The following is a 13,585-nucleotide window of genomic DNA, read 5'->3' on the forward strand; positions in this document are numbered from 1 at the left end:
AAAAAGTGCTAATGAGGATTGGTATGTTGTAGGAGACTTTAATGAGGTTTTGAGAAGGGAAGAAAGAATCGAGGAAGGAGTTGTGTCTAATAAAAGAGGGATGGTGGAGTTTCGGGTTTTTTTAGAGGAAATGGGATTGGTGGATATACATTGTGTTGGAGGAAAATTTATGTGATTTAAGGATAATGGGAAGGAGACGAGTAGGCTTGATAGGTTCTGGTGCTCGAGAAAGATGTTTGATGATAGGGGAATGGTGGATCAAAGTATTGAAAATAGAGATATCTCGGACCATACTCCTATCAGTTTGCGTGTTGGTTTGGTTGATTGGGGTCCTAAACCTTTTCGATTTAACAACGTGTGGTTCAACCATAAGGATTTTAAGTCTTTTATCTCAGAAGAATGGGGAAAGTTTAATGTCATTGGAAAGGGGGATTCCATCTTGTTTGAGAAACTTAGAAGGTTGAAAGCTAGTCTTCACGTTTGGAATAAGGAGGTTTTTGGGTGGATTGATTTAAAAGTCAAAGAGGAGGTGGATAGTCTTAACGTGTTGGATAAGTTGTTGGTGGAGAACATCGGAGATAATATGGAAGCGTTAGTTGATAGTAGGCGGAAGGTTTCGAAGGAGTTATGGCATAATTTAAACTTGAAAGAAAGTATGCTTAGACTAAAATCTAGCCAACTTTGGTTAAAAGAGGGAGATAAGAATACTAGATTTTATCACAATTCTATTAAGGATAGACAAAGAATAAGCTCAATCTCATCTTTAGAGGGAAGGAACGGTAGAGTTGAGGGAGTGGCCAACATCAAGAAAGAGGTTTTATGTTATTTTCAAGAGTTTTTCAACGAAGAAAATAATGAAAGACCTATACCGGAAGACTTGCTTATAAACCGATTGTGTGAGGAAGATGCCAAGGGGTTGGAAAGACCTTTTTCGAAAGAAGAAATTAGGGAAGCCGTGTGAGCTTATGATGGAAACAAGAGCTCCGGGCCGGACGGATTTACGTTAGACTTTATCAAAGGAAATTGGGATGTGGTCAAAGAGGATGTTGGAATATTCGTATCAGATTTCTATGTAAAGGCTAGGCTTACGAAGGCATGCACTTATTCCTTCATTACTCATATTCCAAAAATAATGAATCCTCGATCTTTGTCCGAATTTAGACCTATTGTCATTGAAGTGTGTCATAGGGAAAGTTGTTTCTAGTAACCAATCGGCTTTTGTTCCGGGTAGGAGTATTTCGGATGGAGTTCTTGTGGTGAATAAGGTGATGGATCTTGATAAAAGGGAGAAGAGAAATTGTGTGGTTTTAAAGGTAGACTTCGTAAAGGCTTATGATCGGGTTAGTTGGAGTTTCTTGAGATATGTTCTTGGTCGGATGGGGTTTGGAGTTAGATGGATGAGATGGATGGAAGGTTGCATCTTCTCCAATAGTATGTCCGTTCTTATTAATGGTAGCACAACATTGGATGTCAAGGTGGAAAAGAGGTTACGCCAAGGAGATCCGTTGTCCCCCATTTTTATTTGTTTTGGTAACGAAGGTTCTGACGACTTTAATGAGGAAAGCAAAAGAAAATTGGAGAGTTCCGAGGATTTAAGGTTAATGTTAATGACGAGGTGGATGTGCTTCAATTCGGGGTTGACACTATAATTAATTCGGAGGGAGACACCGTTAATTTATGGAGTATGAAAGCAATTCTAAGAGGTTTTGAATTGATGTCGGGTTTGAGGATAAATTTTAACAAAAGTTTCATATATAGGATTAATGTTGGGAATTTTATTTTAGAGGCGACTTCAAAATATCTTTCGTGCAAAGTTGGATATTTATCGTTTAAGTTCCTTGGTGTTAAAGTGGGTGGTAATCCTAGGAATCTTTCAATGTGGAAAGAGTTGCTTGCGTTCTTATGGAAGTGGTTGGCCGTGTGGAAAGGTAAGAACCTTAGCAAAGCGGGGCGAGTGGTGTTGATTAATTCGGTGCTTAATGCTATTCCAATTTATTCGTTATCTTTTTATAAGGCGCCGACTAAGATGCTTGGTGAGATTCAGTCTATTCAAAGCAACTTTTTATGGAGCGGGGGAGATCTTAGAAGAACGATACATTGGGTGTGTTGGGATACTGTTTACAAATATAGAGAGGAAGGCAGCTTTGGTGTTAAAAACGTGGAAATCATGAATGTGGCGCTTATTATTAAGTGGGAGTTGAGGATTTTAGTCGAGAATGACGCGATTTGGTGTGGTGTTCTAAAAGCTAGATATGGGAATTCGAAATGCAAGGTTCTAATTGGTGATGTTTCTGTGGTGGGAAATAAAGATTCTATTTGGTGGAGAGATGTTTTGTTATCGGATAATTATGATTGTTTACTTGATAAACATTTTGCGGGGGCGGTGGATGTTAGAGTGGGGAATGGAGATGCTACTCCCTTTTGGTATGCTTGCTGGTTCGACCAAGCAGTCCATTGAGGCGGATCACTTGATGATCGTGGCAGATGAGGGATTGGTTGAGGCGGACCGGTGGTCTTGGAAGAAGGAGCAAATTTTGGAGGCTGACAGCATTGTTTCGGTTTCAATTATGCAGGATTTTTTCGAGCTGCTTCAGCAGCGGCCTTTGCAGCCTGGTATTGGGGATGTTTTTTAATGGAGAGATAGCATGAAGGGATAGTTTCCGATTAAGGAGTGTTATGATCGGTTTAAATCTAATTTATCGGGCCGCATCTTAACCCGAGTATGGTAAAAGCTTTGAATTATTTGTGGAAAGTTAAAGTTCCTTCTAAAATTCTTTATTTTGGTTGGAGGTGTTAACACAATAGATTAGCAACTAAAGATCAACTTTTCAAAAAGAGAGTTTTGGTGAATAATATTGACTTGATGTGTGTATTGTGTATTGTGTGAAAAGGAGGTTGAATCTTTATCCCATTTATGCGGATATTCTGAGGTTTCTATGCATATTTGGAGGAGGGTGTTTGGTTGGATAGACCGTCCCGAATTTATCGTTTGAAGAGTTTGTTAGCTTTTTCCTCTTTTGTGATAAAGTGAAGTGTTCGTCTAAGAGGAATATTTTGGCGGTTATTTGGTTGGCTACGCGTTGGTGTTTATAGTTGAAGCAGAACGCGATTATCTTTAAGAATGAGTTATTTAGTTTTTCTGAATGTATGTAGGATATAATCCTCTTTTCTTGGAATTGGCTCTTATCTCACAACAAGTTAGGGGAGCTTTGTAATTTTCATTCTTGGAATATTTTACCGCTTGTTTGTTTTGAGTTGTAGTAGCTTTCCTCTCTGTTTTGTGGTTGGAGTATCCCTTATACTCGTTTGTTTTAATCCCTTTGCTTATTGAAAAAAATCATCATCATCATCATATATCATATATTTAAAAATAAACTAATATTTATTTTATTATACAACCTTTACATTGTATCAATATTACATGTTATAATCTTCTGGTTGCCCTTAATAGTGGCAGAGCAATTTTGATCAGCACCAAGTCTGTGACTTTAGAACTCTTCCCAAGTCTCATGTCAAAAAAATATGTAACTAAATATTTATTTTTCATCAAATCCAAAAAAAAATTGACAAAGTAAATAAACAAAAATTAAAATCAAACACAAACCATGAGTACATACGATTAACATTGAGAGTGTGATTGAGATGTCTATTGTTAGTTGATTTGAAAGTAACAATACTTTCGTATCATTAACAGTTTCGTATCACATTTTGTATAATTTAGAAAAACAAAAAGAGGAGTCTAATTGATTTCTATTCTTGTTTTGTCAAAGTAAATTCATAACTCTATTGGAGAAGCAGAAACAATGGAAGAAGAATGAAAGAGATGAAGCTATCTCATTTCTCAATGTGCTTAACCGAAATTAGTTACATTGTAGCATATATATGCAGTTCACTAAGAGTTAGTTAGAGTGTGCCATGTCATCTTTGTAACTAACCATAAACTAACTACCATGCCATGCATACATATAATACAGTTCATGCATACATAGAGTACATTGGTTTATGTATTATCTATGGTAGTTGGTACCCCCCCCACAAGCTTGAGGGTGGTAGATATCAACCAAACCAAGCTTGGATATACAATCAAAGAATGGTCATGGGCCAAGGGATTTCGTGAAAACATCGGCAGCCTACTGTTTGGACGTGATTGGAAGCAAACGCATGAGACCAGCTTTCAGTTTCTCCCTAACTAGATGACAATCAATGTCAAGGTGTTTTGTGCGTTCATGGAATACAGGATTGGCAGAGATGTGTAACGCACTTTGATTGTCGCAGTATAGCACCGGAAGACGAGCTGGATGTTGTTTAAGATCGTGAAGTAGGAAGCATAGCCATTGAAGTTCACGAGTTGTAGAGGAAAGTGCACGATATTATGCTTCTGCAGAGGAGCAGCTAATGGTAACTTGCTTCTTTGATTTCCAAGACATTAAGGATTGACCAATAAAAAACAATAACCAGATATAAAGCGACGTGTATCAATACATCCACCCCAATCGGCATCACTAAATCCCAATATTTGCAAACTTGAAGATTAAGGCAAGAAGATTCCACGAGCTGGAGGCCGCTTGAGGTAACGAAGCACGTGTAGAGCAGTACAATAATAAACTTCAGTTGGAGAACTCATGAACTGGCTCAGTTGTTGAGTGGCATAAGCAATATTTGGGCGTGTCGTGGTGAGATAAAGTAATCTGCCAACAAGACGTCTATAAGCTATGACATCAGGATAAGCAGAACTATTATCTTGGTGGAGACGGATCGAAACATCCAAAGGAGTGGAGGCAGGTTTGCAACCACTAAGTCCTCAATCACGAAGGAGTTCCAAACAATATTTCCGCTGGCATAAGGTAATGCCCTTGGAAGAACGAGCCACTTCAAGCCCAAAGAAGAATTTCAACTGGCCTAGATCTTTAATGTGAAAAGTTCGATCCAAAGCACTTTTCAATTCATCAAACACAGCGAGAGAAGTACCTGCTAGGATTATATCATCAACATAAACAAGAAGAGTTGTGAATGAGGTTGAAGTGGACTTGGTAAACAAGGTGTGATCAGCATGGGCATGAACAAAACCTTGAGAGTGAAGAAACGCAGCTTGCTTTAATCCATATAAGGATTTAAGCAATCTACAAACTTGACCTGGCTTAGGAGAGGATACACCCTGTGGCACCTTCATATAAATTGCTTCATGCAAATCTCCATGGAGAAATGCATTGTTGACATCTAATTGGTGTAAATTCCAGCCATAGATAGGCGCCAGAGCCAAGAGCATGCGCATAGTAGATAATTTTGCCACTGGTGAAAATGTTTCAAAATAATTCAGTCCCTGAGTTTGATTAAACCCCTAAGCCACAAGTCATGCCATAAAACGTTCAATAGACCTGTCTGCATATCTCTTGTTTTTAAACACCCACTTATTACCAATAGGAACAACATTGTGAGGTTAATCCAAAAATTCCCAGGTGTGATTAGTGCTGAGAGCCTCAACTTCTTTATTAATAGCTTCAACCCACCTAGGATCCTTGGAAGCTACACTAAAATTGGAGGGTTCAATTTCAGATGACAAGGACATTATATAATCCTTATGGTTTGGTGATATATTGGAGTATGAAATAGAGTGAGAAAGAGGATATTAACATGAGGAAGAAGCATTAGAATTACACACATAATCCTTGAGGTGACTAGGGGGTTTTGCAACTCTAGCAGATTTTCTAGGCTCAGGTTGTGAAGAAGGGCTTGTTTCAGATTGTGAAGTAGGTTTAGGGTTAGAAAGAATGGAAGAGTCATTTGATGTGAATGACAATTCAGATGAGGTATTGTTTGAAGGATTGTGATGAAAATCAGATGTAAGAGCATCATAAATAAGGAATGAATATGTTTGTTCAGGTTCAGATAGCCTTGTGGATGGTATACGAGTAATGGTTGACTGATCAAGGCGAGGTTGAGAAATATACATATCTGTTGGAATACAATCAGTAGAGTGATCTTTACATGGAAATTCCAGGTCATAGAGTTTGACATTACGAGAAATAAAGATAGCATGATCTATAATATCCAACAACACAAAACCCTTCATACCTGCCTTGTAGCCTAAGAAAGCACAATTTCGTGTTCTTGCATCAAACTTGTGCCTGTTGTTTTGTAATGTTGAGGCATAGCTCAAACATCCAAACACTTTCAAGGAACAAAGATCTGGTGCAACTCCATATAACACCTCATAGGAAGAGTTATTTTTCAAAACCTTGGTAGGAATCATGTTCGTAAGGAATACAACATGTAACACAGCATATGACCAATACTCTTTTGCCAAGCCTGACTGAAACATAAGAGCACGACTAATATTCAATATGTTTTGATGTCGCATTTCAACTCTGCCATTTTGTTGTGGAGTATATACACAACTCTTTTGATGTAGTATTCCTTTAAAAGCATAAAACAAAAGCATAGCTAATTCAACTCCATTATCACTTCTAACTGCTTTGACTGTTGAATTAAATTGTGTTTCTACCATGCTAACAAAGTCTCTAATTTTCTGTGGCACTTCAGATTTAACCTTTATCATTACCGCCCAAACATGTCTATTATAATCATCAAGAATGGTTAAAAAAAATACTTGTATCCATGAATAGAAGTTGTACTGAATGGTCCCCAAATATCTAAATGCACAGGATCAAAAGCTTTTTTTTCATTTTTATTGTTAATGGGAAAAGGCGGAATTTTCTGCTTGGCTTGCTGACATACATCACATGCAGTATTGATGCCATTTGGAATATAGCTATACATTTTGTTCATACAATTCATCCTATCATATGACAAATGTCCTAGCCTAAGATGCCATAGTACACTAGGTGGTATACTTTCTTTATTTGCAATTTGCTTATTTACAAATACACTAGAAACCATTCTTATGCTATTGCTTCTTCTTGCTTCCAAATGATAGAGGCCATTTTATTCCGTAGCCAAACCAATCCTCTTCAAATCCTTCTTTGCCTGTATTATGCAACCATCAGTACCAAATACCTGATTACAATCCTATTCCTTACACATCTTTGATACAGAAATTAGGTTTACTTCAAATTGTGGCAAGTAAAGCACATTTAAAATTATAAGATCATCTGATAACTTCACATTACCAGATACAAAAGCAACAATAGAATTCCCATTAGGAAGATTAACCACAATAGGACTTATCTCATTATATTCATCAAACCAATCCAAGGAAAAACATATATGGTGAGTGGCTCCAGTATCAAGTATCCAAAGTTTGTGACATCAGCATGTGGAATAACTAATGTAAATCGAGAATTCACCATGTGGTCACTTTATCTTTAATTTGAAATTGTTAAATATTGGAAAGAAACTTATTATCAATTCATCACGCAACCTATAAAATTAGGCTTCCCTTATAATTTCACATATGCATTCACAGTAACACTTAGCAACATGTAACATAATATAATCCATCATAATTTTTCATCAACATACTTCTAAGTCTGACAATCATGAACAATAGATCCACCCTAAAAAAAATTTCTGGGCACATGCGTTATCTTAGAAAATTCTAACCAAATTTTTGTTATATTAGATTAAAAAAAATAATAAATGACTTTTCATGTGATGGTTTAAAATTTTAGATATGAAAGTGTTAGATGTTATTGATAAACAAGTATATACTATATCCTTCAAAATTAGAGGGCAGCCTATTTATGTTCCTGGCTAATTTGATAATGATATTTAATGGTTATTATTTAAGAGATAGATAGTTTTAATGGAAATTTAAATAAATTTTTAAAAATAAAAATAAATAGTAGCATTTATTTTATAGCATTGCACTAGAGTGAGTGTGTAACAGATAAGTCTAAGTTGCAACTACCTCGGGTGAAATTCAAATTGAATAGTAGGAAGATGAAGGAAAATAGGTTGTGGTCCTCAAGAGAATCATGTTTGACAAAAATTGGTATGGTGTACTTATGAATGAAATATTGAAATTATATGTTAGATTTAAAGAATGTTTGAAATCCATAATTAATTATAACTAGTTTTAGGATACTTCTTGTCTATAAAAATCCTCCATTCAATTCAATTCAATATTATTTTCTCTTAACTTGAATTACAAAGATCATGAATATCATGAAAAGTCTTACCATAGTACTAATCACAAAAACCATTTAAAAATTTAGTTCTACTTTTAAAAATTAAAACCATGATATTTATTTAAATTATATTTCATTATAAACTTATAAAAAATTTGTGCGTAGTAATGAATTTAATACGACAATTTGATCAAGAAACAAAGTAGGTTGTGTGTCACGTGGTATTATTATTACTAAAACGAGACTAAGCTTTGCTATATTTATAAAGTACAATTTTAGCATTAGAAGCATATAGAAATACAACATTCTCACATAGGCACATGATATATAATGGTGGGTATTGCATTGCTTTAACTTTTGCTTCGAAGGAAAAGTAAGTAATTATTGGAACTATGATTCCTTGCATTCAAAATTTCACACATTAAAAAAAATCTGCACCACTGATAATAAACTCATTGCCTCACAATACATCAATAAAAATCTATTTAAATTTATATGGTGTTGATTAACTCTATAATCACTTTAATTTCAGAGAAGCCAAATCCAATTATTTCAAGTTTGGTGGAGCGACTAAGATTCAGCAATATAAAAATATTGAAAGAAATAAATAAGTGGTGGAAGTGAAACATTAAATGAAAAGTGGAAAGAGGTAAAGCGACTAATTTATTACAGCGGTAAAAAAATAGTGATGTGTAAGTAAAGATTCTCATCCATTTTTGTAGTTATATCTTGACAATTTATTTAATATTTTAAAAATTAATTTGTAATTTTCTTTATTTTATTTTTATTTTTACTTATGATCTATGTAAATTATCATTTAGTATTTTTCAGTCAGATTTCAAAGAGAAAGTGGATGATGATGGTTTAGATCTGTTTCCAGAAAGAGAAATTCAATTAGTTACTTCAAAGAAAAGAAGGAACAAAAAAACCATGGGGCTGAGCAACACTAGACTTGGGTCTAGTCAACCAAATAATGTCCAATGATTTGTCTCTTTTGGAACATTAGAGGCATTGCAAATAAAGCTTCAAGAGTGGCCCTCAAGAAGTTGATTATCAAGAATAACCCTGATTTTGTCTTCATAGTTGAACCTTGGATGAGGTTTGAAAACTTTCCTAAAGCTTGGATCTCCAGGTTTGATCTTAAATGTTTTGCTTTTAATATTAGAGAGGATAACCTGCCTAATATTTGGTGTCTTTGCAAGAATAATCTTGATCCTGATGTTCTTAATGCTGATGATCAGCAAGTGTCCTTTACTATTAATCACATGGGCACTGATTTTGGTTACTCGGTTATTTATGCTTCTACCAATTACATTGTTAGAAGGAACTTATGGAATAGGCTTAGTAACCTGAGAAGTAACACTCCTTAGTCCTTTATAGGAGACTTTAATTCCATAATCAGTGCTGATGAATACAAGGGAAGTAATGCTCCCTCTAAAATTCCCATTAATGATTTTTTTAATTGGACTGATTCTAATAGTTATTTCCACCTGCCCACCTTGGGTAACTTTCTCACTTGGTGTAATGGTAGAAGAGGTAGGAAAAGAACAGAGAAAAGATTGGACAGAGTTGTTTGCAACATGAACCTGTTAGATATTTGTAGTAATGCTGTGTGCCATACCCTTCCTAAGATTAAGTCTGACCACTTCCCTTTGCTTTATAATTTAAATCTTAATCCTGTCTCTCATAAAACTCAGTTTAAGTTTATGCATATGTGGACTTTAAAGGAGGATTGTCATAAGATTGTTGAGGAGGTTTGGAGAACCAAGGTTTATGGTTGTCCCATGTTTGTGCTTGAGAGAAAGCTTAAAATCCTTAAGGCCAGACTCAAAGAGTGGAATAGAAATAGCTTTGGTAATGTCACTTTAAATGTTAATAAGGCTGAGCAAGCTCTGGTTAGTGTGCAAAAGGACATTGATATTCTGGGAAACTCGGATAGTTTACAGGAGAAAGAAGCTAAAGCTCAGCATGACCTTGAGGTGGCTTTAAATATTGAGGAAGATTTCTGGAGGGAGAAATCTAGAGTCAATTGGCAGACTCAGGGAGATAGAAACACCAAATTTTTTCATACTTATGCTAAAATCAGAAAGAAAACTGGCCTTATCTCTTCCTTAGTCATTGACAATGAGGTTATCACTAATCAAAGCATCATTGAGGACCACATTGTTAATCATTTCTATAAGTTGTTTAATCAAAATTCCAGCATACAAAGCAGTGACTTGATAAATAGGGTGATACCTCATTTAGTGAATGACCAAACTAATAATATTCTTACTATGATGCCCTGCCCTGAGGAGATCCATAAGGCTGTCTCTAATCTGAACTCTGCTTCTGCCCCTGGACCGGATGGTTTTGGGGGTGTTTTCTATCAACACTACTGGGACATTATTAAAACTGATGTTATTGAAGTTGTTCTTCAATTCTTCAAACATGGATGGATTATGCCCAACTACAATGCTAACACTTTAGTCTTGGTTCCTAAGATTAAGGAGGCTAGCAGCCTTGGGCAGTATAGACATATTGCTCTTGCTAATTTTAAATTCAAAATCATTTCTAAAATTCTTGCTGATAGACTTGGATCCATTCTTCCTAACCTGATTTCTATTGAGCAAAAAGGGTTTGTGGCAGGTAGAAGCATAAGGGATGGTATCTGCCTTACTTCAGAAGCCATAAATACTCTCAACAACAAGGCATTCAGTGGGAATGTTGCCTTAAAAATTGATGTTGCTAAGGCCTTCGACACCTTGAGCTGGGACTTTCCCATAAAAACTTTGCAGTGTTTTGGCTTCAATTCTGTGTTCTGTGGCTGGATCTTAGCAATTCTCAGATCTTCCAATATCTCTATAGGGCTTAATGGCAAACAAATTGGTTATTTTAACTGTACTAATGGTGTTAGACAAGGAGATCCATTGTCTCCTTTTCTCTTTTGTCTTGCTGAGGATGTGCTCAGTAGAGGCATAACTAACATGGTCTTGAATGATAAAATTAATCTTATAAAAGCTAACAAATTTACTTTGGTTCCTTCTCATACTCTTTTTGCAGATGATATAATGATTTTTTGCAGAGGTGATAGTAAATCTATTAAGGTCATTGCTGATCTGCTTCTTGAATACGGCAATTGCTCTGGACAGATTTGCAATCTTGCTAAATCCTTGATATATGCTGGAGGAATGTCTCAGGCTAGACATTCGAATTTAGCTAGTCTTATTGGTTTTGCCCTGGCATCTCCTCCCTTCATATATCTTGGTGTGCCTATATTCATTGGTAAACCTAAGAAATGTTTCTTTCTTCCAATTGCAGATAACATTAGATTGAAGCTTGCAACATGGAAAGGAAAATTTTTGTCAATGGCTGGAAGAACTCAACTTGTGAAATTTGTCATTCTTAGCATGGCAGTCCATAGCATCTCCATATACAATTGGCCTGGGAGCATCATAAAGAGAATCGAGTCCTGGTTAAGGAACTTCATTTGGAGTGGCTGTATAGAGAAGAAAAAATGTGTCACTGTAGCTTGGAAAATCTGCTGCAGGCATCAAAATGAAGGTGGTTTGGGGATCATCTCACTAAAGGCTTTCAATACTGCTACTAACATGCATATGTGCTGGAAGTTTCTTAATACAAACCAAAGCTGGTCTGTTCTTCTTAATGGCAGAGTGAAGAGAAATGGAAAGTGTATTAGATATGCTATTAAATCCTCCATATGGAATGGTATAAAAGAAGCTTATGGTACTGTCCATAATAACTGTACTTGGAGCTTAGGTAATGGCAGCAATGTGAATTTCTGGCTCGATAACTGGACTGGCGAGGTGCTTGCTCTTAAATATCAAATTCCTCTTCAATACCACTATGCTCTTGCTTCTAAGGTTAGGGACTGGTGGGATGGTTCTTGGAGGATTCATAACAACATTCAAACTGCCTTTCCAGGCCTCTTGAACACTGTCTCGAGTTTCAGCATTGCTGATGATAACTCTGTGGATCTTTTTGCTTGGAATTCGAGTGCCAATGGTTGCCTTTCGGTCAAGGAGGCTTACAATTATATCACTAATCCCAGTCCCAGCCTGGTTTGGAAGAATTTCCCTTGGGACCTTGACTCTCCTCCTGCCCACTCCATGATTGTTTGGCGATATATTCATAATAAACTGCCAACAGATGATAATATGAAGATCCGTGGTTTTGCCATCCCGTCTGTCTGCTCTCTATGCTCTGCTGCGTGCGAAACAGCCTTGCACTTGTTCTTCGAATGTAAGCTTTCTAAAAGACTTTGGAACTGGTTAGTGAACATGCTTGGAATTAATAAGGTGGTTTGTGGTATTAATGATTGCAAGGATCTGCTGAATTGTAACTGGGCTCCTCAAGCAAAGGCTGTTGCTCATGCTTGCATTGTGGGAGTATTTTACCAAGTCTGGACAGCTAGGAACAATTCAAGATTTGAAGAAAAACTGGTGACTTGGCATTCCTGTGTTTCTATGATTTCGGCCCAGGCTAAAGTTATTGGCAATAACACTAAGAGAGTTTCCAATTCTTCCATGGTGGACTTCTCGATGCTCAAGAAGTTTGATATTAACATAAAGGCTAGGAACCCTTTGAATACTAAAACTGTTCTTTGGATCCCCCCTCTATTAGGATGGGTTAAGTGTAATATAGACGGATCTGTGAATGGTAACCCGCGGGTTGTTGCGTGTGGTGGGATTTTTCGGGATCATAACGCCGACCACATTTTAAGTTTCAGTGTTTTTATTGGTGGTGGCAGTCCGGAATTGGCGGAGTTCACGGCAGCCATTATAGCCTTAGAGAAGGCCAAGCAAAATAATTATAGGTTCTTTTGGTTGGAAACGGACTGTAGCTTTGTGGTTAATGCATTCAAAAACCATTCCTCTATGCCTTGGAAACTCCGGTCTCTTTGGCTCTTTTGTTGGGAGTATGCGATGTCTATTGATTTTAGGATCACCCACAATTATCGTGAAGCCAATTTTTGTGCGGATTATCTGGCGAGTTATGGTTTACAGGCTAAAGCTACGAATTGGTACACTCAAATTCCTCAAAATATTATTAAAGAGTACTTGTTAGACAAGTCGGGTTCCCCTAGGCTTAGGCTTTGTCGTTAAGGGGTCTTGGTTCGGTCCCCCCCTTGTGTATCTGGTTCTCTTTTTTTTTGGTATAATATTTTGCTCTTTTGATTAAAAAAAAAAGTCAGATTTCAAACCGTGTCACATGTTTTAATTTGTAATCCTTTTTATTTAATTTTTGATCTTCTTTATACAATAAATCATACATAATAATAAAGCAAAATGAGTTTTTTGAAAATTTTGACAAGTGTCACTATTATGTACAATTTACTATTTTAATAGTTTCTACTTTGAGAAATCTTGCTATTATTGTTATAATTTTTATTTTCATTTAAAAATAATTTCATATTTAATTTAGTCTTCCAAAATTCATTTACTTTAGTTTTTCAAAATTCATTATTCAATAATTTGTGCCCTTTCAAATTCATCCCT

The 13,585-nt window shown here is 36.2% G+C and overlaps 1 protein-coding gene across 1 annotated transcript; it reads left to right on the forward strand.

The window, feature by feature from the left end:
- The first annotated feature begins 232 nt into the window (after positions 1–232).
- On the forward strand, positions 233–2,458 carry LOC131596956 (uncharacterized). Its single transcript, XM_058869684.1, has 3 exons — positions 233–957; positions 1,232–1,597; positions 1,759–2,458. Exons 1-3 carry the CDS (start codon positions 233–235, stop codon positions 2,456–2,458), a joined length of 1,791 nt encoding a protein of 596 aa, XP_058725667.1.
- Positions 2,459–13,585: the final 11,127 nt, after the last annotated feature.

The sequence above is a fragment of the Vicia villosa genome, linkage group LG1 (genome assembly GCF_029867415.1).
Source record: "Vicia villosa cultivar HV-30 ecotype Madison, WI linkage group LG1, Vvil1.0, whole genome shotgun sequence".
NCBI lineage: Eukaryota > Viridiplantae > Streptophyta > Magnoliopsida > Fabales > Fabaceae > Vicia > Vicia villosa.